The 26,810-nt window shown below is 36.0% G+C and overlaps 1 protein-coding gene across 1 annotated transcript; it reads left to right on the forward strand.

Moving 5' to 3' along the window:
* Positions 1-26,271, forward strand: LOC306773378 (uncharacterized protein; the record flags this gene model as incomplete). The annotated part of the gene is made up of 38 exons (XM_079263166.1): positions 1-131; positions 1,618-1,757; positions 2,169-2,279; positions 2,361-2,521; positions 3,563-3,727; positions 3,807-3,959; positions 4,275-4,357; positions 4,458-4,605; positions 4,721-4,834; positions 6,601-6,678; positions 6,776-6,871; positions 6,968-7,074; positions 7,753-7,822; positions 8,505-8,597; positions 8,759-8,854; positions 11,634-11,861; positions 11,943-11,997; positions 13,335-13,480; positions 13,582-13,641; positions 15,524-15,605; positions 16,121-16,256; positions 16,409-16,548; positions 17,840-17,950; positions 18,228-18,388; positions 18,479-18,643; positions 19,704-19,856; positions 20,003-20,085; positions 20,164-20,311; positions 20,554-20,667; positions 21,278-21,355; positions 21,449-21,544; positions 21,634-21,740; positions 23,846-23,915; positions 23,991-24,083; positions 24,175-24,270; positions 24,805-25,023; positions 25,896-25,950; positions 26,117-26,271. 38 exons carry the CDS (start codon positions 1-3, stop codon positions 26,269-26,271), a joined length of 4,497 nt encoding a protein of 1,498 aa, XP_079119292.1.
* Positions 26,272-26,810: the final 539 nt, after the last annotated feature.

The following is a 26,810-nucleotide window of genomic DNA, read 5'->3' on the forward strand; positions in this document are numbered from 1 at the left end:
ATGATGCGACCGGGAGCGAAGCAGTATGTGGTGACCAGGCCACTGTACTCAGAGGACTCCTTTGCTGAAGAGCATGAAAGGGTCTATAGGCACCGCAAAACTATCATGGACCACATCAGCCAGTACTTCACGTAAGGAGCATAAAAAACTTTTTTTTTTCTTCTGTTCTGAAGTTTGTAATGTGATAGCTGAAAATATTCACCTGCTTGTCTGAGTCCAGAGGAAAATGAGACATTAAACCATAATGTATAACATCATGGACATCAGGATGAGTGAGAATGCTGTCTAAAGATAAACACAAACAAGTCTCAAACTGTGACCTACGTTTTCTTGAACTTGTAATGTCACTTTTAACAGTTTTAATCAAAATCAAGATATAGATTAGGTTTTATGATGGTTTGGTCCAAGAGCTTACTTCAGACTTTGACATACAGTACGATTTCTGTCTGAGGAACGTTGCAGGAAAATAAACTGAGAAATCACCAGCGTTGGCTGACAAGTCTATATGAGGTCACCACAAAGACTTTAAGATTTAAAAAAAAAAAAAAAAAAAAAAAAAAAAGACATTTTAGTATTTAGTTTAGTTACACCCTAAAAAGACCAAAAAAAAGTATATTTTTATCCTCATTTAAGAGATGACTTACCCCAACTATTTTTATTTCCTTATTTTTCTGATTATTACAATCATTATTATTATGATTATAATGATTATAATTATTATGATTATTATGATTATTATGATGATGATGATGATTATTAGGGTTATTATTATTATGATTATTATTATCATCATCATCATCATTATTATCATCATCATTATTATCAATATTATTATTATTGTTACAAAAATCTGTAAACTCTTCTTTGTATGATGATTAAAATCATATAGTCTGTTTATAATTTTGCTTTCCAGAATGGACTAAAAACAGCTGCACACATAGTCATTACTAGTTTTATAACTGCTGAATTTACCCCACCAGTGTTTTTTCCACAGAACTCCACAGTTCCAGTTTGCTAGCCAGAGTCAAAGCCAAATTCAGCAATAAATTCCTCTCTGACTGTCCTTGATCATTTCTCTGCAGCTGTTGCAAAGAGAAATGATATTTGGCCATGTGTTATTTATACTGATTTCTAATAGAAAAGCTGGTAAAATGGAAAAAAGATGTAATAGATAATTAACATGAAATTCATATGTAAATATAATTCTATTACATGACAAAAAGTCTTTTAGTTCAAATTTAAGTGCAGCAACATGATTACTTGTGGGTAATATCATAATGAGTATTATTTTAATAAGTAATTCTAACAAGTAATAATGAAGTTTGATAGTTTTAATAAGGTAATTACTCCTGTTAATTGAATTTATTGTAATATGTATTCTTTACATTCACATTGTGTATTTTATATAAAATCTGCAAATAAAAAAATTAAGTATTAAAAGATAGAAAGATATATTTTTATGTCACAGCAATTTTGAGGACCACACTGAAATAGAATTGGTCAAAAATCTCCATGTGTTTTTCCCGTTATGGTTAAAAAAAAAAAAAAAAAAGATTTCATTTTAGATGTGATGTTAAAAAAAAGTAAAGTCAAATAAAATTAATGACTTCCTTTCAGATGTGATGCTAAAAGAGTCAAGAATGCAGCCGTCTCTCTTCTGCCGATCATCGGCTGGATGAAAATTTACCGACTCAAAGAGTGGCTCCTGTCCGATGTGGTGTCTGGTGTCAGCACGGGGCTGGTGGCCGTTCTGCAAGGTAAAGTTAACAGCAGCTCAACGGCATCTCACCGAGGCCGTTTCTCAGCTTGCACACCATTGTGTTGAGCAACAAGATGCCAGGCTGGGAAATTTTATTGCAACAATGATAAGATTGTTGGGATGTTATTTCAACTTCGAAGTTAAGCTCATTTTCCAAGAACTTCACACGATTACACAAATACATTAACAGCATTCCTAGAAAGGTTTTAGTCATTGTTCACCCTTTCTGTTTACCCATGTCACAGCTTTGATTTACCACTTTAATATCATGCTTTATCTCCCTTTACTTATCTTTTTCACAAACTCCAACACAGTTAGGAAATCTATCTGAAAATCTGCATTTTGTCAAACAAAATGACTAAATATTTTTGTTTTACATAGAAATATTCTGTGTGTTTTTGTCTTGCAGGTCTAGCCTACTGTTTGCTGGCTTCTCTCCCACCCTGGTATGGTCTCTTCTCTGCCTTCTTCCCTGTTGTCCTCTATTTCTTCCTCGGTACCTCCAGACACATCTCAGTTGGTAAGCACATGGTTTATTTCTTTTACCCTCTCTCTAAAGGCAGCATTCAAGTAATCAGACATTTTCTCTCTGCCTCGGCAGGGCCATTCCCAGTCTTGTGTCTGATGATTGGTTCGGTGGTCACCAGGCTGGTCCCAGACGAAGGACCACCCGCCAACATCACAGGGTTTGAAGGCTTGACAAGAGACGAGCAGAGAGTATTAGTGGCATCATCTGTGTCGTTCCTTGCAGGCATCATGCAGGTTAGAAACCTGACCACCATCACTGAGTTTGCCATTTTAACTCACCTCAACATTATTTATAAAGCCCTTTAAAACAACCAAAGTTGGGACAAAGTGCTGTACATCAGCCAAAAATTATGAGATAAATAAATAACACAAAAAAACAATAGATCATACAGGATAACCTGACTCCCTTTGGGAAATTGTTTTTTCTACAATCCTTCAACAAGAGGTCTGGATATAAAACAAGAAAAGTAATACAGCTATGCACCTGGTTATAAAACTTCGTAATGACTTAGCTTCACAACTGTGACAGAAAGCATAAAGAAAAGAATTATTATGCAAAGAAAAAACCAAATTGGAATAATTTAGCTCATTAGTAAATAGTTAAAAAGCAAATTCCCAGCAATTAAATCGCCTTTTTCTACCCCTCTCACTTCTAACCCCAATAGATATCCTGAAAAGATTTGAAAAATTAAAATAACTTAATTTAAAAAGTAACTTCACTAATTAAATTAAGTTACTTAATTAAATTTACAAGAACTATACTGATGGAATAAAGTATCTCTAAAAGGAATTAATTTATGGAATAGTTTGGAAAGATATGTAAATAGACTAAATCAAATATTTAAAAAAATGATGATTTGTTACAGTCAGGTAATGTGCAGTTCCAACCAATCCCCTGACAGCAACCAAACACAAAACACAGACAAAAGGCCAAGACCGAGGTCTGTAACATTGACCCTACAAGGCTGAAATAAGTCTCGGTGCATCCATTTTGTACAATAGTCAACAGACAACGATGGTATCACAGAGGGATCATTTTTATTCTTCAGCAAATTATTCTTTAGATTCTTTGATAACTCTTTTGCAAGTATAAACCCCAATAAGTCAATGAATTTGTGGTACATAATTATGTTCTGTTATTTAATGTAAATTTAAGATGATGTGCACTTAAAGAGATGGAATAATGAACAGTTTTTCATGTTTGTCATTTTTCAGAACAGCTTCCTTTCTTCTATTTTGTTAATCTTGATCATTTTCCTCTCTGATCTCTTCCAGCTGGGGATGGGGATACTACAGGTGGGCTTTGTTGTGATGTACCTGTCAGATACTCTGGTCTCCGGCTTCACTACGGCAGCTGCTGTTCACATCCTGGTTTCTCAGCTTAAGTTTGTGCTGGGCCTGACAGTTCCAGGCATCAGTGGGCCGCTCTCCATCGTATATGTAAATACAAAAGTCGCTCAGTTTCTCAGCCTATCAAACATGGAGGTGGTTTATCTGTTGGACCTCTTTTTTCCCCCAGACCTTGGAGATTATATTTAACAAGATTACATCTACCAATGTGTGTGACGTGGTCATCTCCCTGGTGGTCATGGTGTTGGTGTTCATTGTAAAAGAGCTGAATGACAGATTCAAATCCAAACTCCCCGTGCCCATCCCAATAGAGGTTATCATGGTGAGCAACATTATGCAACATGGACCTTATAGATATTTCCACAACACAAGACAGCAAGGGCTATTTAGTCCTAGAAACAGCTGATAACACCATTTGGCTGCATTTTTTCTACTGATGAAAGCAGATATCTTTAAAGTAATTTAAAATAATTTAAGATAGTTTTCACTTCAGTCCAGAGATACCTCTAATGCATGAACGTCTTTTGTTTTGAAATTAAAGTTTGGATTCAGGCAAAAAAAAAAAAAAAAAAAAAAAAAAAAAAAAAAAAAAAAACATTTAAATGCCATAAAATGAAATGTGTGATATCATCTCCAGACTGTTATTGCATGTGGAGTTTCATATGCATTTGACTTCAAGACGAGATACGGCATTGAGGTTGTTGGCCAAATTCCACAAGGGTAAGAAACTGACAAAGAAAGACAAAAACGCACCCATCAATGATTTCTTCTGTTAGAAACAGACTCTATATATGCATCTAAGACATTTTTAACACTTCAGGTACGAACCTCCAGTGGCCCCAAACCTTGACATCTTCCAGGAGACAGCAGTGGAAGCATTTCCGATGGCTATAGTAGGATTTTCTGTGGCTTTCTCCGTGGCAAAAGTTTACTCTGTAAAGCATGATTACGCGATAGACGGGAATCAGGTATGTTGCTGCATTCGTATAATTGTAATATTTGGATAAAAGCCTTATACTTAAAAAGAGCTTGTTCTTGATGCAGTTTATGGAAAGATGAGTTTCCTCTCTGACCTGACTGTAGGAGCTGATAGCCTTCGGAGTCAGCAACATCTTTGGAGCATCCTTCAAGTCTTTTGCAGCGAGTACGGCTCTTTCAAGGAGTGCGGTGCAGGAGAGCACAGGGGGAAAAACTCAGGTAAATTAACATCCTGTATCTGATCCTTCATTATTCCTACAGACAGTAACTATAATTAATATATGAGTGGGGGAAAAGGGAGGAACAGTAACTGGATGACCTTGTAACTAATCAGCAAATAAATCTCAGATGAACTACAAAACATGGTTACGCTTTGTTTTCATTTATTTAACTTTAAAAACTAGAAGCTTATGGGTACCATTCATCAAATGCAACTGATTAAGTAATCTTCAGAAAGTGAGAGAACTTGTTTGAAAGTAAGTCTGCTGCTTTCACATGAGTGTTAATGTAATGCCAAGTTCTTGAGGACATCAGCAATAGTCTTATAATCGTAGAGAAGCAACTGTTGCTTCCCATAAATCCGAGACGGGTTACAATCGGGTTTCTAAACATTTCTGTGGCCATCATGAAAAAAGAATGATGGACACAGAATTGTTTAGTTTCTCTGAGCATTTCCAAACCATGAAATGCTCAGAGAAACTGTCAGACTCTGCAGGCCTCAGTTAGCATCTTAAATGTTAAAGTTCAAGTATAGCTTGTTTGGAAGGATTGTCAGAAGAAAGCACCGCTAAAACTTGCAAAATTACATCTAAACTTCTAGAACAATGTCCTTCAAACAGATAATACCAAAGGGCAGATGTGGGGCCAAAATACAAAGCTTCATGCTTTGTATTTTGCCAAAAACCAAAAACAGCTGATCGGCACAAACACCTCATACCAACTAACAAGCACGGTGGTGGAGGGATGATTATTTGGGCTTATTCTGCAGCCACGGCTCCTGAACATGTTGCAGTCTTTTAAGTGGACTGTTAACTTCTCTGCATAGCAATGTAATATAGAAAAATGATGGCAAGCACAGCAGCAAATCCACAACAGAATAGCTTAAAATAGACTCACCCTGCTCCAATGATCCAGTCAATGTTCTGGCCTCAACCCAAAAGATATTACAAATGTTTGAAGTGAAATTCCATCTGTAAAAAAAAATCCAATTATTGAGACCTATAAAGTCTCATTAAAAGTGAAATAAAATCTAATTTTTTATAAATAATTTTCTATGCACAAATTCTTTATGTGTAATTGCTATAGCAACGTGGGCAATTGCATTAGGGGCTACTAAGGCACAAACCCTTAACATTTTAACTGTTTTATTATTTGTTGTAAAAACTAAAACATTTTAATGGCTTTTTTTAAAATTTTTTTTTATTAGCATATTTCTTTTTGTGTGTTTCCACCTCAGAGCATCGATCATAGTTGATGTCTGATGTGAAAATAAGTTCTGCATCAGTTGTGTCCTACAACCCCTGGATCAGTAACCTAAATTATCATATAAAAACTACCACAAACTTAACTAATAATATATGGTTGCTCAACGGTGATAAAAGCACCAGGTATTTCTTAAATTTCCACTTGGGGATGAATAAAGTATTTTTGATTGATTGGTATTGCAGTTCACACAGGCTATACTGACATAAACTCCATGCTACACTCCAAGCTGAAAGACTTATGTTTAATCCAGCCAGCCAATGTCCTGGCATTCAATGAGTTACCACTGGATGATACTGGATCTGTTCAGTCATGTTTCATGTGCAATTTTTTTTTTTTTTTTTTTTTTTTTTTTTTTTTTTTTTACAATTTGTCAAGACCTGCAGGCTTAAAAGGTGTATTTTCCCTGTCCAGGTACCAATGCACAATCAGGGATTGGTATACAATGTTTTTGTCCCGTGTCCCTAGTGAAGGCCATTTCACTCCTCTTTTCTTCTCCTTAGGTGGCTGGCTTACTCTCAGCGATCATAGTGATGATGGTCACCATGGCTATTGGTTTCCTTTTAGAGCCACTTCCAAAAGTCAGTAAACCTCACACTTTCCTCGGTCTGAGCCAAGACTCTGATAATATCTCCTATAAGGGCTTTTTAATTTGACTTTTATCTATTTGTTTAACAGTCTGTACTGGGTGCTGTGGTCATAGTCAATCTGAAGGGCATGTTAATGCAGGTTACAGAAATCCTGTACCTCTGGAGAAGGGACAAACCAGACTGTGTAAGATCTTACACTTTGATATGTTATTTATGATTAAATTAATTAAAATAAAACTTTCCTATTGAAAAGAAATAAAACCTTCCTCACTATGTCCAGGTGGTGTGGATTGTTACCTGTGTTGCAGCCATCTTACTGGGACTTGATCTTGGATTAGCAGTCGGTCTTGGTGTGGAGTTGATCAGTGTTGTCCTCAGGATACAGTTGTTAGTATCATTTATTATCCTTATATTAGCATCATTACATTATTATATCCTAATGCTGCATAAAATTTATTGATTTATTTAATCTCTGATTCCTTTTTGGTGTCTCAGCTTACATCTTTTGTAAATCTTGATTCTCAAAAGTCAATCCAGGCAGGTGAAGTGATATAAGTGTAACTAATATTCACCAGTTCTTCTTAAACATAATCATTTCGGATATACATTTAGTTTCTTTGTGATATAGTGAACACTAGGTGAATTATTTATCATGCAGGTGGTTCATGTCCATATAATTGCTTCAACTCAATAAATTGTATTAAGTCTGAAGAATAATTTATTACTTTGGCTTACCATCTAATGATACTATCATCAACCTTATATTTAGTTTGTGTTTGAGGAGTTAACAAATGTTAACATGCTAACATGCTAAACTACAAGACAACCACAAGACATGTTGGGTTAATTTATCACTTATCACATGCAAGTTGCTTTGGATAAAAGCGTCTGCCAAATGACTAGAATGAAGTGGAGAACACAACAATTGACTTTAAAAAAAAAAAAAGACTTAATGTGCAGGGAGTACGAGTAGTGAGCATATTAGCACAATGATGTTAGCTGAGATGCTAGCAACCAGATGTAAAAGCAATTAATTTATTATTTATTTTCTTCTTTATATTTTAGCCCTCGCTGCAGCCTACTGGCGAACATTAAAGGAACAGATATCTACAAAGACAGAAAGGACTATTTCAATGTAAGTTGGCTCAATGGATGTGTACTGTCAGCGGTCTTTGGTAGCTTGTAGGCTAACACGTTTATCTAGTGAAGTAGTCTACTTTGGAGTTAAATAGTAGAGTCAACTTATGTAAAAGAGTAGCGAGCACCCAAAGGTCTTGAGGGATTCATGGAGTTACAATCTCAGCTGGGGCTTTTCTGAATGAAGTTGCATGTTGCATGCATGTTTGGATACATTTTTGTTTCTAAATTCTTCTGAGGAGTGAGTGTTTGCATGAGCGGTTGTTTGTCTGTAATGGACAGGCAGCCTGTCCAGGTTGCATCTTTCCTCTCACCTAATAGGAGATGGAATAGGCTGCCGTGACTCTGCCATGGAACAAGTGAGCATAAAAAAACTGAAAATTAGTTTAATAAAAATGGCAGCTTAAAGGGATTTTGCAGGGTATTGGATTTTAGAATGACTCCAGCTTCTTAATGAGCAGATCTTGAATTAAGTGGCATGGTGTCGTAACTAAAGCACATTTTCTCATTCCTCTTTGTTCCTGTGCATCTTCCCTTTTCAATTAACTTGTTTTTTTCAGCAAAGTTAAACCATAAGCAGACAAAAATGGCAAAAAGCAGACATAAGAAAAGAGATTATGTACCTATTTTGGTTAATAGTTTTTCCAAGCATTTTGTATGGTGTTCATGACTTCCTCCAGATATATGAACAAGAGGGAGTGAAGATCTTCAGGATCCCGTCACCAATCTTCTTTGCCAACTCAGAATTCTTCAGGAACAAGCTCATGGAAGCTGTAAGTTTGGAGAGATCATCGACTGAAAGATGTAGTTAAATAAAACAAACAACAATTAAACCTTGTTTAAAATCTCATATTGTAAATTGACAAAATACATTTAATAAAGCTGATCTTTCCCCTCATTTTGTACTTTACACTTGTGACACATGTCCTCTCAGCTTGGGTTTAATCCACTGCGAGTGTTGAGAAAGCGAAATAAAGCACTGAGGACAATCAAAAAGCTCCTGAAGAAGGGCGACCTGAAATGGACTTCCGTGAGTAATCCCTCTAAATTTGTTCACTGACAACAACAGCATTCCCCTCTACCATAACAACACTTTCATGGGGCTATAAAAGGCTCAGTTAATCAATTTGTACAAGGCCATGGTTATCTCTTCTTTTTTTTTATTAGTCAACTCTATTCAAATAGCGCTGTAGATATTAAACAATAAAAAAAAAACCGACACTGATATCAGAAGAGACTCTGTAAATAATTACATTATAATGTAAATATCAGCAACATAGTATGAACCAAAGATATTTCATTTTAATAAACATCAATTCATTATTTAATCTGCATCATTAGATAAGGCAGGATGGGCACTGCAGAACTCCATGTTGTTGTTATAACATGAAGCCCCCAGTTCGGAAATGTTGAAAACAGACTGGGCTAAATGGCCGTTTTGGAGACCTCGTCTGAACTGTCTGTACTAGAACATCTCTAATTACTGTCTATCACTATCAGAACTGACCTTTGCAGAGATAATGTGTATTATGATTTGATAGAGGTTTACAGCTATAGATGCGTCGATAAGGATAATTCACATTTATCCTATAACAAATTTTTTCTTCCATTTTTTAAGGCAAGCCTGAAACTTTGTTTTATTTATGCAATGTGCGATTTGAATCCAGTAGTGTGACTTGAGACTGTCTTATAAGGGAGGTTGGTTATCACAGTGGCCTCATCTCGGCCACTAGAGGGATGTGTTTGAATATTGTGGTGCTGAAATTTCCTTGGTAGTGGTCATAGATTAGCCACATGGTTCATTTTAACGTTTGACTCTTGACACTGAGATGAGGAGGACGTTTCATGTTTTTTATATCAAAATGTAACTTTTAAGTTTTTCTGCAATCAAAAAGTGTTTTACACAGTGGTTTAAAATGTCACACTTTTAAAAAATATAAAAGGAGAGCTGCTGTTAGAATAGTTTTTTTTTTCTTTGCTAGGATATTGATTATGCCTGCTAGCTCAGCTTTGAACAAATAATGCATGTTGAGGATGGTTGTCATGTGACATCCTCACTTATACAACACAGACTAAATGAATTGAAAGAGACAAAGCAGCTAATCAGAAGAGGAAGAAAAAAGCAATTCTCTCTTGCTTTTCTAATACTGACACTGATACTAAAGTAGAAATGTTATGAAGCCATTTCATGGTAAAAGTGTAAGAAAGAAATAACAGATTTTAGTAGACCTTCATCTGTTCTGCTGCAGGACCGTTGTTCATGATTTATGAGAGGTTGTAGCCTCAATAAACAGTTGTTTCAACTAAAATAATAAATTAAATGCTTCAAATTAAAATATTTAACTCAACTATACAATTGTTAAGATGACTTTTTGTTTTTTATTTCCTCATTGAAATAGTATTGTGACAACCAACCCCACAATGGGGATGTTGTCACAAAAGCCCAAGTTGTAGTTGGCGGTCCAGATCTTTGGAACAGATTTATATTGAGAATTAAAAAGTCCATTTGTTGTATAATTAAAAATTTAAGCTTTCACTACACTAAAAATGAAATTAAAGTAAAAAGTGTGAAAAGCAACCCCATCCTCCATTATAGTATAGTATAGTATAGTATAGTATAGTATAGTATAGTATAGTATAGTATAGTATAGTAAGTATCTTATATTTTATAGTATATATCATATATTATCCTTTTATATATTTTTACATTGGTGTTTATACATCTCACAAGTTTTCCTTTTACTGTAGTTCTAAAATTATTCAAATACATCTTGTGGAGATATGAGGATATATTATAGGTCAACATAGGCATGCAATTTTTTAAGAAGAGGCCGAAAAAAAGACACAGATCTCATAAGTTCCCTGGAAAATTCATCTTTCTTCAAAATCAGCAAACGTCTCTGCTGTCAACCCAGAGGTGTAAATGGCCTTCTATTACCCCATATCATCAAACAACCTGGCTTTTGGACTTGCTACTGATAGAAGATTGGAACATCCTTTTAATATTTGATACAGAGCACATGGCGTCCAAAACAAAAGGGTTTTCAGACTGATTTGTCTGACCACAACTCACATTTCCACTGAGGAAACTCAACACCTTCTTTAGCGTGGGTTAAAGAAAGCTTTCTCTCCTCTGCCCATCTTAGATCCTTAAAGATTTTACTTTTATTGCTTCTTTAAATGGCCAAAATGCCAAAAGCCAGTTAGATCTTTTAATTTTTTAACTTGTCTTGTTCAGCATTAAAGCAAGCAGAACGATGGCTGTGTTGTGCTGAGAAATTCTGCTTTATAGACAGAGATTTCCTTGATAATCTTTGTTCCTATTTTATTTGTTTGTTTATTTTGATTGAATGTTTGTTTTACGGAGTATACGTAGTACTGCTGGACCTGTGCCAGTCAGATTTTAATGCAGTGTTGTTTCCCACACAGTATATGGTTCCTTTCATCTTATCTCAGATGCAGCTAACTCTGATACAACAAAGCCATTAATCTATGGTTATGACTGTTATGACTGTATGCTCTGGTGTAGCTTTGCCTGATTAAATTTAACTAATTACTTGTGGATACATTAGCTTTTTATTTCAGTGAGAATATTCCAAGTTTAATTTCCACCATCCCTTTTCTGAGAATTTTCTGCCATTAAATTCATTTGTCTTTTGTAGAAATAAACTTTTATCCCACGTTTCTTTAATTTAACATCTTTTTCATCATCTTTTTCTTTATTCCAAACATTTTTATTGCTGTTTGTGATGCATTGGCTGAACTGGTTTTAACTGTCTGTTAAGAAGGAAAACATTTTACCGTTGCAGAAGGGTTTCCTGAACGCCTCACATGGACCCATCAAGGAATCAGACGATGACTTCAACATGGAGGGGCTGGACCAGCCAACCGACTTCAAGGACCTGCCTGTCCGGATCAACTGGAATGCTGAACTTCCCGCCAACATCAGTGTTCCCAGAGTGGACGTCCACAGCTTGGTTCTGGACTTTGCTGCAGTCTCCTTCTTGGACATATCTGCCCTGAAAGGACTCAAAACAGTGTGTGATTCTTCGAATTATCATAGGAGCAGCTGTTTTCTTTAATTCTGTTTTTAATGAAGGATTGTTGATTCTTTGCAGTTGCTGAAAGAGCTGATCCGAGTTGAGGTTGAGGTCTACATTGTTGCATGTGATCGTAAGTATCAAACTACAGAATTTGAGTTTCTACTTGAATATAAGGGATGCAGATTTAATTATTACCTGCAAAGCCTATAAATTGTTGGAAACTTAAATCTTGACATTCAGAGGGTTTATTGTTTTGTTAGTTTTTTTTTTTTTGTTTTTTTTTTACAAATTATAAGCTGTGGGCTTTGTTTCATAAACTCACAGTTTGTCATTTTTATCTCCTCAATAACCTGTTTTGAGTGAGTTTTCCTTTATTTTTATAGAAACTTTAAAGAGAAATTATCAATGTGCATCAACAAGATCAATCGGTCTGATTACCTTTCTGTGTTTGATATAAAACTGGGTGTAGCATTTTACAAAAGAACAAGCAATCAAACCATTAAAAACACATAAAAAAAACTGAAATATCACCCCGTCCTATCCAAGTTATAATATGCAAAAATTAATTGTGTTCAAAACAACTTTCAAAGTTTCAAATGTTTTGTAGGAGTGGAAAATGAGCAAAAAAGCTGTCGCATTTAGAGTAAGGTAAAAATAGATGTAAATGCATTACTAGTAACCATAACAAAAACTTAATACATTTTCAGACACCCTTAGAAAATAGTTTGCAAAATTCAAGAGACCCCAGATCACACACAGTTAAAATCTTGAGGCCCTAAAACAGATAGATAAATGAAAAAATACATTTCTAGAGACCTCTGAAATCTATTTTAAGAGACAAATACAAAATACCCAGAAACTTACTGTACAGTCAAGACAGACCCAAAAGTGAATGAATCAATATAAATTCCCTACATTTTGTTTTGCCATTCATATTATAGTGGAAAATTTTACATTATAGAAATTACATAAATATAATTTAATTAGCTTAAAGAAAACTAGGTAAATAATATAGTAATGATTTCAACTTGGGCACTAGAGAATTTCACGAAGCAATTAGGAAAAAATGTCCTCCAGAAAAGCATGTTTTTGTACCACAACAAACCTGCCAGGATCGTCAGCTTTTTGTTCTTCTGTCAGGTGTTTCCTCTGTCCAGACAGTCTCCATAATAAACAAAACCATTAAACAGGAAATATGAAGACAACTGCTGAAGCTGTGTTGTTCACAGCTCGTCATTATCGTCCTAAATACTGTAATTTTCTCACACCTTAAATTTACTTTCACATGTTTTATTATTTCAGTGTTTAACTAATTTTATTTCTTCATATTCAAGACCAGATTTTCAATCATTTAAAAAAAAAAGAATCAATCTTGTCACGTTTACTCATTAAAAAGCATCCAGTGCTGGAAATTTTCCTTTTTGCGAGAAATTTAAAATAAATAATTTGGTTTCTTTTGACCTGCAGCTTACATCCTGGAGAAACTCCACAAGTGTTGCTTTTTCGATGATGAAGTAGAAGCGTCCATGTTTTTCCTAACGCTGCACGACGCTGTGTTGCACATTCTGGACAAACATCCGGGCCTTGCTGAAAATGAACCAGAGTGTAAAAAGGTAATGACAGCAAATGTTTTACTGTCATTTTTGCCATAACATGCCATATATTCATGTAGTAAATCTCCACAGAACATCAATTTCTTCATATTTCTCTGCAGATAATAACAACAGTCACAGTTCACCAGCCCAACAGCAGCTTGAGGATCAGAGATAGAAATGTAAGTACTGGCCATTGGGGGGAAAAACCATGGTGACCATTTTCTATATTATAGTTTTGCCTTTTCATATATTTTTAATGCCACTTTAGCACATTTTTTATTGTTTTCCAGAGCTGAAACAGCCATTTGAACTTTTTCTTCCACAGGCTCCAGATCCAGAAACTAGATTTTAGCCTGCTCCGAATAAAAGCCTGATGTCCGCTGGAAGAGAACAACCTGTATTTTCATGATCATGCCAATAAATCAAGTCTTTTTGTTAAGCTGTAATGTGTCATTCTACTTTCGTGCACTCAATTTATTAGTCTGATGTCAGTCAACACTTGGTTCTTATTGTAGTTTCACTAAATTTACTGATTTTCCATCACAATCATTCTGAAGTATTGTTGGACTCATTTGCCCACCTGCCTATAAATGGGGTCTCAAACCAGGTCTTTCCCAAGTGTAACACTCATTGTCATCTTTCAGTCTCACTAACACATCCGTTTGTGTCTGATTATCAAGCCTTTACAACTCCCTGCAAAGTAAACCCTGTAAAGTAGACTATTTACATCACAACCAACAAAAATCTTCACATATTGAGTCCAGTTTCCCTTTATCCTGTTAAAAAGCATAACATACTGACTTAAAGTTATTTGCATCCTTAAGAGGTCGAGCCTTCATCCTTTCAACATCAGGCAAGGGGGCTGTCCTGTGTGTTTGTTAAAACATGTCACAGAAGGGGAAGCTGCCTCACAAGGTGGGACCTATAGCAGACAGAGTGGAGGAATAAATGATAAGTTTATTGTTTGAGTTTGGATGCTTAACAGAACGGTTGTCCAGTTCAAGAAGTGTCTCCCTAGGAGGAGAAGATTAGTGGAACCTACAAGGAAGTTACTGACCGAGGAAAAGAGTCGGGTAACATGGCTTACTCTGTCCAGAGGAGGTTGATAAGCTAGAGAGGGTGAGTACAAGATTACAGGTGTGGTGAGGAAGACCAAGACGTTTAGACAGCAGGCTGGTTGAACCCTGGAGAGAAATCCTCAGAGGGTTGAGGGAGAATTCTGGGATCCAGGCAGGGCAAGGAGTAACTGGGTTGCAGAAGGGGAAAAAAAAAAAAAACCAAAGTTAGCACATTCACTAGAGAACAAGGTATACCCAGAAGGAGCCTGGTTTACCACAGATATACCACTCCCTTTACCACTCCTGCAGGTCCTTAAGTAGCCAGTGCCAGATCAGCTGCAGATGTGTTCAGTCAGCACTTCAGACTCCACCCTGAGCCTCTGGGATGCCTGCTCAGCCCCAACTGAAACTCAAAGGACAGAACACAGCCACCATGAGCAAATCACAACAAAACATCTGTTTCTCTCTGCAGCTGCTGTCTGCACTGCACAGGCAGCTTTTTGCCAACAGTTTTCTGTCAAAATACACCTGGCCATGTCAAAAAGTAGCCACTTTTTTACACCTAACACTGTTTTCCTGTGAATTAAGTACCATTGTAAGATGTTACACATTTAAAAGGTAGACTAAACTAGCACTGGAATAACCATCATTGAAGTCTTTTTTGCCCGTCATCGGTGCTGTTCCATGTTTGTACAAACTTTCAATGAATGCATGAGTCAAGTAACCAAGCTAACAGAACACAGAAATAGTTTTTAATCTGAGAAGTCATGAGACCCGAAGATGATCTCATGTGTTGAACTCATATGATCACTATGATAACGTGATAAATGTATACAAAAAAGTGATTTCTCACAATAATTTGCATGTGTTGAATGTTTTGTTTGTTTTTATATATTCCCAAGCAGTTGGATAGATAGTTTTTGGTTGACCAACAATTTACTCGCATCCATGGGTGCTCACTGCTCCTTGACATGCGTTAAGTACATTATCTTTTACCCTTCAGTGCGATTCATCACAAGCCCACCGGCACAGAGAAATGCAAGTGACAGAAGTGGCTTCGCAAGCTGGGAGTCCGAGTTTCCAGAGTCAGATAGTTGGCTGCTTGGTGCTAATCACCATGGTAACAGATGCAGGACTCATAGCCTGAAGCAGTTTTTATTTAGTTTTATGTTAGTTCAATGCTTCTACGTTTGAACAATTGTGTGGTATGAGAGAAAAGTGAAGTTTACAACACTGGAATACTGGAATAAGGAAACACATGTAGACATGTGAGACACAAGAAGAAAAGTGGAAGACAGATAACTGGGTATTGTCAAAGTAAATTTACTTTTACTAGTTAACCTATTACTAAACAAAACATTTTAACATACCATAAATTTAACACTTCAAGGTGAAGTAAAAAAAAAAGGAAAAGACAAGACAATGAGCTGAATGACGTCAACACAATGAGCCACAAAGACACAAATGTTAATGATTTAACAAAGCAAAGACAAAACCTGCGCTGGGATGAGGCTGATCTCAGATTAGATACTCTGGGCAAAGGTTCTCCCAAAGATCTTCCATATTATATTAAAAGTTTGACTCCTTTCGGACACGTAAGGTGTGAAGATGATGCCTTTGAGGGAGCGGTATGTTGTGGACAGACCTGTGTACTCTGAGGACAGCTTTGAGGAAAGTCATGAGAAAATCTACAGAAAGCACAAAACCATCCTGGACCATGCCAAAAAATACCTGACGTAAGTGAGACATGGGTTGTTTAGGAATCATGGATTTGGATTTTTGATCATTTCTTGCGTTATTAGTTTAAAATTGTTTACAATAAACAAAGCATTTGGATCTGATTTGATATCAGATGAACATGGGGCTTTTGTGTGTGTAACTGACACAGCTGTGATGCAAAACGGGCCAAAAATGCAGCACTTTCTCATCTACCTATCATTGGATGGATGAGGATGTATAGAATTAGAGAGTGGCTGCTGGGTGATGTGGTGTCTGGGATCAGCACAGGAATGGTGGCCATCATGCAAGGTGAGGACATGGATCATTATCTTTAGTGCAATGAAAGCAAAACCTGTTATCGTCACAAAAAACATACTGAAACTGAGGACTTCAAACGTCCTAACCTTATCTGAGCTGTATACACACATTATGTAATTTTAAAAAGATATTAACATCATACTATGTATTACAAACAAATCTACAATGTTAACTAATGTAAATTGATTATTGTATGTGCTCCATATGAAAGTATGTTCTTAGTCCTTTGGCTTTATTTTTGAAAAACAGTTTTGTGTACTTTCTTAATCAAAGTGTCAACAAAAATAATTTCTTTATTGAAAATAAAAAATAAAAATAAAAAAAACTAAATGAAATAAAATTTTAATTCTTATAGTAGTTTATTTGTAACCTCTCTAACAATGTTAATATGTACAACATCTCTTAAATCAAAGTGCCCTAGCAATCATATTCCAGCAGGGCCTATGTTGTATGTCCTGGCTATGCATACAGTACATTAATAACTGCATTTTTAAAAGAATCAAAGCAGAAAAAAAGTATTTATATGAGTGTGCAAAACCTTTGAAATGTCAGAGAAGCCAAAACAGTCGAGGAGATGGGGCAGAATAAATAAAATAAGACTTAAAATGTGTGTATGAAGGTTTGTATGGAAAATTTGTCAGATTTGCCCATTTTCAAGTATACAAAGAAGAATAGGTCTTATTAAATAGTTTGACATGAAGCAAAAATAAATGGGGAATTTGGGTAAGGCTCAGGTGCGACTTAAATTTCAAATTTCTTGGTCCCTAATGGATAAAATCTCACTCTCTTGATTAAATTTAGAGCAATGACAGAGATATATGATACTAATGAGATACAGATTACATGAAACATGATACAACTTGTCAATTATTAGTTAGTGTTAGTTAACTGGTTATTAGGCTATACCTTTGTTAGGCTATACCTCAAAATGACCATGAACATGTTTTCTAATAATTTATCTAATACATGTTGATTGTTTGGATTGTCTTGCAAATAATAGGCCATTAAAAAAGAAACACTTTTAGCTACACTAGAGCATAAAAGCCAGCAAATGTGGCAAGACAATAAGCTAATTTGTTTGACTCAAGTTAAATTAGCATTTAGCTGTATAGTGAGAGCTAACAGAGGCTAACTGTTAATATTAGCATCAAATGTTTTAGTTACAAGTTTGCTAACTTCCCCTAAATTAGCATATTTCCCAAATGTCTATTTGTACAGGTACACTGGGATATCTAATGTAATGTGTAAAATCCATCACTTTTCATGTTTTTGATTCATTCAGGACTTGCCTTCTCTCTACTGGCTTCGCTGCCTCCAAGCTATGGACTTTACACAGCTTTCTTCCCCATGCTAACATACTTTTTCCTGGGAACTTCAAGACACATATCTATTGGTATGTTGTGTTTTTTTTTTCTCCCTGCACTGAATGCGTAAGATATCTTAATCAGAAATGACCAAATATTTTGACTTAAAATTGGTACTAATGTTAAGTTTCAGTTTATTCTGTGTTAGCCCAATTATTTCAATATGGGTGTATCCCATCTTGATAGTTTCTGTCCCTAAATAATACATTTTTCTGTCATCAAACATAGACATATATTTGGAAAGGTTACATATCTTATCATTTTGAAAAAGAAAAAAAAATGACCTTACATTCACCTTCTCTGCAGGTTCCTTCCCAGTCCTGAGCCTGATGGTGGGAGCTGTGGTGACCCGTTTGGTCCCAGAGGATGGACCACCTGCAAATATCACAGACTTTGAAGGACTAACCCAGGACCAGCAGAGAGTCCTGGTGGCCTCGTCTGTGACATTTCTCATGGGAATTTTCCAGGTAGATTGAATTCTCTCTCAGTCCATCATGCAGCTAATTCCACTTACGCTTAATAAACTTCTTTTCTTTTTCCTCTTATTTCCAATGCAGCTCGCCATGGGTATTCTGCAGGTGGGCTTTATTGTTGTGTACCTGTCAGACACTTTGGTGTCTGGTTTTACCACAGCAGCTGCTGTTCATATCCTGGTGTCCCAGCTTAAGTTTGTGCTAGGGTTGCCAGTTCCAGGAATCAACGGTCCACTGTCTATTATATATGTAAGTCTGAGTTTATCAAAACTAACCAATGCGGTTTTGTGAAATTATAAGCATGCTCAATCCACAGATAAATGCACAGAACTCGTGTTTATTTAGAAACAGTCTTTTATCGTGTTGGATCAAGAGTATTGTAGGGAGTCATATTTTTATATAGTAGGATTTCATTGCATGTTGGTGATGACTGGATCACACCTCCCTGGATAACACACCACCTTATCTGCCTACCAATCACAGGTGAATGTCACTTCATCTTAGCTTCTGTGATTCAGTCTTGCACAAATCCATGTCAAGTGCCTGCAGAGACTTCCACAAGCCTTTTCTCTGTTTTAATTGCTTTTACTAACATTACTTTTATGGGTAAATGGGTACTATTGTTATGCAGCACTGTGGCCAATGGCCAGTGTTTTAAAATGGGCTCTATAGATAAATGTGAACTTGAATAATGCAGGAATGCCCATTAAGCGTGTTTCAAAGAGCACTGGGAACCTGTAAGTGAAATAAAAAATTTTATTTGCTACCATGACATTTCTGTGTCATAAAGGATTTGAGGGTCATGATCCTAACCCCATGTCTTTATGACCAAGCATTCACAAAACAGGAGCCCTAGACTGTAGATTATGAAACACTTCATGTAAAGTGACACTGTTAGAGTTTGATCATTAAAAGTCAGATTTAAATGCTCAGAATCCAAAAACATCATTGCATAACTCATTTGGTGAGCCTGGTGAGATAGTAGTTTTTAAATGGAAAAACAAAAGTTGTTCACCCTACAAACTCCAGGGAAAAGAAAGCCACAAAAACCCTCTGAGGTGTTGACTAGGTGCAGCTGGGTGGTAGGAGAGAGAGTTGTGTGATTCCTTGGCCCTCTGTTTGGGTCTATATGGGAATCCCATCCACCGTAAACCAATCCCTGAAGGGCCGCTGGAGGGTCCACCAATCTCGGCCTTGCACCTGCTTACTCAAATTTGCATAAATAACCAAAACACAGACAGCATTCATAATGGTAGAACCAAAATGTACTTTTTATAAATCATGCTCAGCATGCCTGTCTTTTGAACAGACCCTGGAAAAGATCTTTGTCCAGATCACCTCCACCAACATCTGCGACCTGGTGATGTCCATAGTGATTATGGTGGTAGTATACATAGTAAAGGAGCTGAACGACAAATACAAAGGCAAACTACCCGTCCCCATACCCATTGAGGTTATCATGGTGAGTCCTTCTGTGTTCATTACCCTATTATTTATATAACTGATCAAATAAATGCGTTATTTTTAACATTTATCTGTCTGTAAAAAAAATCTGCTGATGATTAATTTGTCTAATTTGTATTAAAAAGAAGTCTTTTCACTTTACAGACGATCATAGCTTGTGGGGTGTCCTATGGCTTTGACTTTGTGAACAGATATAATGTTGAAATTGTTGGAAAAATGGTTGGTGGGTAAGTTTCAAGAGCTTTGCATAAACATTTGATTTATTATTGATTATTTTGATGCATTGTACCCCAATCATTTTGCAGGTATGAGTCTCCCATTCCACCGAGCGTGGCGGTCTTCCAGGAGAGTGCTGTAGAGGCCTTCCCTATAGCCATAGTGGGATTTGCCGTGGCGTTTTCTGTGGCCAAAGTCTACTCTATCAAACATGATTACAACATTGATGGCAACCAGGTGTTTACATATGATGCCTAACCCAGTTTGGCTCTGACATAGAAAAATAAGTTAATTGGTTACTGATGCTCTGCAAGTATGAGTGATAATGGTCATGAAGATATAAAGTTATGCAGACTATTGCCTTTATGTCAAGGTTAGCTGTGAATTGTCATGGGATACAAAACCTGAGCAGATCATCTGATTTAAAGCTAAGTAGCCTTTAGCTCATGAATGATCTTAACTTGCTGCTTCCGTTTCAGGAGCTGGTTGCCTTCGGGGTGAGCAATATGTTCGGAGCTAGCTTCAGGTCATTTGCAGCCAGCACCGCTCTGTCAAGAACCGCCGTGCAGGAGAGCTCAGGAGGCAAAACACAGGTCAGAAAACTAACTGGACCATCTGCAGATGGGTTGCTTGGGAAGCCAAGAGACACGACTGTCAATTCAAATAAAATAGACCTTTTAAACAGCTTGCCTCAAATGTCTTCCTAAGCTTGAAATGAATAAATAATATGAACCAGGTGAGTGTAAACAGGGACACATGTAAATTATGCAGAGCAGTGGCCCTTGAAGACCACATCTGGACAACCCGGATCTATAGCCACTTTTTCTATGTCACCTTTTTCTTTTGTTTACTGATGCCTTAATATAACCCATAAAGATCCAACCCATGAAAAAAAAAAGTTAAGCCCAATTTCTTTAACATGAAGTCTTTATTTGTCCCTTTAACGAAATGTAAAATAATAAAGTACCAATTTTTTATGGATATTTACCATTTGTTACCATGTGAAAAGTCAAAAGTTTTATAGTGTAATCTCTACTGCATCCTGGTATCCATTAAGGGGCAAAAGACAAAAGTCAGATTGTGTTCCACTTTATTTTGAGCAAAGTTTGCACCATAATGTTATGCCAAATGTCTCAGAAACTGTATGTGTCATATACATCATGCTGGGTTTGGTTTAAATTTGAACTTTTTTTGCAAATGCAGGTTGCAGGGCTGATTTCAGCCATGATGGCAATGATTGTAACAACGGCACTTGGCTTCCTGCTAAAACCACTTCCCAGGGTGATAAATTTATTTAATTTTATTTCATTTCTTCTTCTTATTATTGTTATTATTATTATCTATTTTAATACCAAAGCTTAAATTTTTATGTAGTCTGTTTTAGGTGCCTTGGTGATTGTCAACTTGAAGGGGATGCTGATGCAGTTCAGAGAAATCCCATACCTGTGGAAGAGGGACAAACCAGAATGTGTACGTGTTGGGTCACAACTAATGTATTTTCTTTTATTTCCTTGCTTATTTGCCATTCCAGTGTTTGACACAGAGGTGTTTGTCTGCAGGTAGTGTGGGTGGGAACATGCATTGCAGCCATCTTGCTTGGACTGGATCTGGGTCTGGCAGTGGGATTGGGGATGGAGCTGTTTACAGTCATCTTCAGGACTCAATTGTAATTTAAAAGTTTATGATATCTGATATGCGCAAAACATACCATTTGAAGGGTAAAAAAAAAAAAAAAAGAACTGAGGTGTCCTATAAAGGTATAGGGCTCATAAATTCGAGAAGGGTTTAAATCACATCAAGAGTTTACTAATGTGAAAAAAATACAATTGAAAATGAATTATTGAAATTTGAATTTGGATGGATTACATCAGCGAGTTCAAGCTAATTGTAACAAGATTGTTTCAAGGAGACTACAAGGACTAAAAATCCCAATTTCTCCTCATTCTGCACATAGCTGGCTGGGATTAAAAGCTTGAAATCATGAAGCCAATTAGCTTCAAGTCAACAGTCTAGGTGTTTATTTTGGTTTAGATTTGACTATTAGGATCTCAAATAAAATGTAAATTACCATCATTTAAATGAATAGTTTCCAGAAAAGACTAAATCTAGAATTTAATACCAGAAAAACATTGCAAAAACAGTTGGAAGGAAGACGTGTTTACCATTGTCTTCCATAACCTTTCCCATTAATAACCCTGTTTATCTAAGGGAAAGTAATTTTGTGTAATTTTGGACTGTGTTAATACTGGCAAGTGCGTATATGTTTGTACGTATGTATGTGTGTGTGTGTGCGTGTGCATAGAGGTGTGTGTGTATATGTATGGATGTGTATATGTATATGTGTACATATGTATATATATATGTGTATATATATGTGTGTATACGTGTGTGTATATGTATGTGTATGTATGCGTGTGTATGTGTGAGTATATGTATATGTGTGCCTGTATGTGTGTGTATGTATACATCTGTAGGTTGTTTTCTTTCTTTTTGTTTTTGGGTTATTTTTTAGTTTAGTTTTTTTTTTTCTTTCTCTCCCTTTTCTCTCCCTTTATCTCTTTCACTTTTCTTATGAGGTGTTTTTTCTCCTTTCTCTTTCTGTCTTTCGTCTGTCCTCTCTGGTCCAGCAGTACAAACTCTACAATTCAAACAACAATACAAAATAAATATAGAAATAAAATAAAAATTCAGAAAGTCAAGGGGATCATTATATCTATAAAGCTTCCCTTGGCAGAAAAAATTTGCTCAGCAGAACACAGCATCCAGACCATCATTCTGCTTGCCTAAATGCTGGACAAGACAAAAAAAAAAAAAAAAAAGGGAAAGTAATTTTTCCAGTGAAATCTGGGCCCATTCTTATTATATACAAAATTTTAACTGCTAGACACTCATTTGCTATTCTGTAATTATCCTCATTATGTTGCATTGTGAGGACACTGATCTGGAAAGCAGGAAAGCCAGTCAAGCACACAGTCTCAGAAGCCATGCTGTTTTTTCTGAAATAACCACTGATCTCTGGGGAAAAAAAGTCTCACCTTGATGGTAGTCTTTAAAACTTGTATAAATTATATGTTTACACATATACAACTTAACTAAATAGTGGACACTGATCCACCCCCATGACATTACAAAAGGTTTTTGTAGCTTTTGTGGAAAACGGCCTGGATGTTCTGTCTCATCATTTTCGTGTCATCGTGCCACAGTTAGCAGTTTTTTCTGACTTCCAGGTTTCATGTGAATCTGTTAATGTTATACCCCTTTTTTTTTTTTTTTAAATGTGAAATTTTGCAATGATAAATTCTGTTTGTGAACACTTTTGTGCAAAGTGGTGAGCTACAGCTCTTCCTCATTAAGACAAAGTCTTATGCATCTTTCATACAAAGTACTTACAATAATTAATCTTCATATTAAAAGACTTATCAAAACAATTTTGTTTTTGTTTGTTATAGCCATTAAATTCTATATTTCATAACATTATTTTATGTACATACACACAGCTTGTATTAGTTTCTCTTGTTTCTGCTCTTCTTTTTGAAAATATTGCTTCATTTGCAAGTGGGGGAAATTATACAGTGAATTCCAGTGGTTGAGGCACGACTGTAGTTACCTCTCAAAGGTGTGATCATATATCCAAGTCATGACATACTTCTTTAAAAAATGCTGTGGTAATGCTTCACTTTTGGATCTGCTAATATAATTTGTTCCAATGACTGTCTTTCTTAATAGTTTTATGTGATCTAAATGTTTTGAACACTCTTTGTGTCTGTGTAGCCCTCGCTGCTCCATCTTGGCTAACATCCCCGGCACAGACCTGTACAGAGATCGTAAAGACTACCTGCAGGTAAATTTTACAAATTAAGTCAAATGATGATAATAAATGCTAAATGGCTTCAGTCTACTATGAATCCTTTCTCAGACAATTGAACCAAGAGGAGTGAAAATCTTCAGGATCCCATCACCAATCTTCTTTGCCAACATTGAGTTCTTCAGGGACAAGCTTGTTCAAGCTGTAAGGCAGAACTCTCATCTCTACAGCTTACATTTGTTTTGTGTTGGATAAAAAAAATTAGGACAATACTAACACCAATGTTGTGTTTCAGGTCGGGTTTAACCCTCTGAAGGTCCTGCGGAAGAGGAACAAGGCCCTCCGGAAAATCAAGAAATGTCTAGAGAAAAGGGATCCTGATATGACGGAGGTGATTCTGATATGAGAACCCAACAAACAGTCAATGCAATGGCACTTGCAAGAATACAGAGGCGTTACGTTCATATCTGTCAGTCCCAACATTTAGCCACACTTGAATGCCGTCTGGCAAACACCTTGAGAAAATATGTGCAAATTTAGACCAAAATTGGATGGCACAAAAATTGTTTTTGCTTAAAAAGTCAGAAACTGGGCTGTACAAGTTATTCAACCTCAAACAGGTTAAACAATGTTACTTGCAGCTCTATGTTTTTATCAAATCCATGTTCAGAATTCACACTGAACATGAATTTGGCAACTTTATTGGGTAGACTTTGCTAGTACCAACCAGCTTGGATCCCATGTCACCTTCAGAACTGCCTTAAATTAATCACAATGCACTGATTTGCAGCTTTGTGATTGGCTGATTAACAAACAACTGAGCGGGTGTACACAATAAAGTTGGAGTTGAGTGTGGCTTTCAATTATTTGAGAAGAGAATTATAATCATGAGGGTGTGACTGTAGTTTTTACCTCTGTTAAACAGAAAGGCCTCCAGGACTTGTTCTGCTCTAATGACGACTCTCATATGAACATGAAGGAGCTGGATCTGCCAACAGATGTCAAGGATCTTCCTTTCCCAATAAACTGGAACGCTGAACTCCCGTTCAATGTCAGCGTTCCCAGAGTGGACCTCGACAGTTTGATCCTGGATTTCTCTGCTGTTTCATTCCTGGACATTTCTGCCCTGAAGGGGCTCAAAACGGTAAATATAAAAGTTTTTCAGTGTCATCCAGAGTAAATGGCAGCAGCAATAATACTCTTTTTTGCTAAAGCTAAGCTACTGACAAATAAACCAAGAAGTTTATTTATCTTTAGCGTATTATTGGATAAAATATGCTCTTTGCAAAACAGTCTTTTTTTTTAACTGATGAAATTATACTAATCACAGACATATTATCAGATTATTAAATTATTAGGGGTTAAATATTATTTATTAAAAGACAATTTTTCAAGTTGTTCTGCTATATTTCAAGTTAGCCTAATATTTACATGTTTTGGCAATACAGTAACACAGAAGGTAAAGAAGAAATGCAATGCAGTAAATAATGCACATAAATAAAACTCATTTTGCATGAAAAAATGTACTTTTAGTCCTATTTTAAGTCAAGTTGACTTATTTACAAAGCATATTTAAACTGAGAAATGTTGATCGAAAGTGTTTACTATTTAGGGCGGATAAATGAAATTAGATGTATATAAATAATATTAAAATAAAACTGGTGACATGATAGTTAAAGCAGTAACTGTAACAATTCAAATGGATAAATATAAAAGAAAACAACCTAAAATTTAATTGATGGATAAATAAAATAACTGTTAACTAAATACAAAATTTAAAAATGTAATCACACAAATGAAAACAAAATAAAACTTAAACAGAAAATAACATGAAAAAATAAAATATGTCACTAATCAATCATTATAAAACATTTACTACTAGATACCACAATGTGAAAGGTCAGCATAATAACAAACACAAGAGACTAGTTGTGACTTCTGTTACTTTTTAAGACATGACCCTGCATTGCTGTTGCATAATCTCACCCTGTAGTAAATATTTTATTTTCTCCACAGGCCATCAAGGAGTTTATCCAAATTAATGTGGAGGTTTACATAGTTTCATGTGATGGTAAAGTTTATCTACATTTTTTCAAATTTTTTTAAAGGCACATTCTCAGCCTTTCAACATGATAAAGGGGAAGAACCAAACTAAACCCCTGCTGCAAGTCATATTTAAAGAAAAACCCTTCACATATAAATGTAAAAATACATGCAGTTCTCTCTGTAATTGACAGCTTACATCTGGGAGAGATTGCATGACTGCGCGTTCTTTGATGATGTGATTCTGACCTCCATGTTCTTCCCAACCCTTCATGATGCCATGCTGCGCGTACGTGAGAATCATCAGGACAACAGAGGAACAGGCTGGGTGGTAAGAGCATTTTGGTAGCTGGCTTGCACTTTGGGATGGTCCAGCTGCTGAGCACGCTGGTTCACTCAAGGAGGACGCTGGGAAATTTACATAACTGAACAACTTTTATTTTATTGGGATGTTTCTGTTTATTTACTTCCTCTTTATGGTTGCCTTTATGGAACATCGGAAAGTTACACCTTCAGATCAGTATGAGTCAGTGTTGTGTTAAATTAGCCTGTGTCAAAACTTTCACCATATGACTCAACTTGCAATACAGTTATGCTACACAAACCTTTTATCTTTCGCATTAATGTTGCATATCATAAGCAGTTAAAGCACTTTGTGGTCTTATTACCTTGTTTTTACAAGTTTCTCTCCATTGCAGTTAAAAGAATCTCATCTGTAAAAGACAACGGCATCCAGAATCGGCATCAAAACACGAAGAACAACTTTTTCATTATGTTTGAAAAAAATTGCTGCCAGTGTGTAATATTGTGGTTATTTAGTGTTTGTAATAAATGTTGAAATGCTGTTCAGGTACGAGTCCATCATCATTTAATCTGAGTCGATGCAGC

The sequence above is a fragment of the Telmatherina bonti genome (assembly GCF_933228915.1).
Source record: "Telmatherina bonti genome assembly, chromosome: 23".
NCBI classification, from domain to species: domain Eukaryota; kingdom Metazoa; phylum Chordata; class Actinopteri; order Atheriniformes; family Telmatherinidae; genus Telmatherina; species Telmatherina bonti.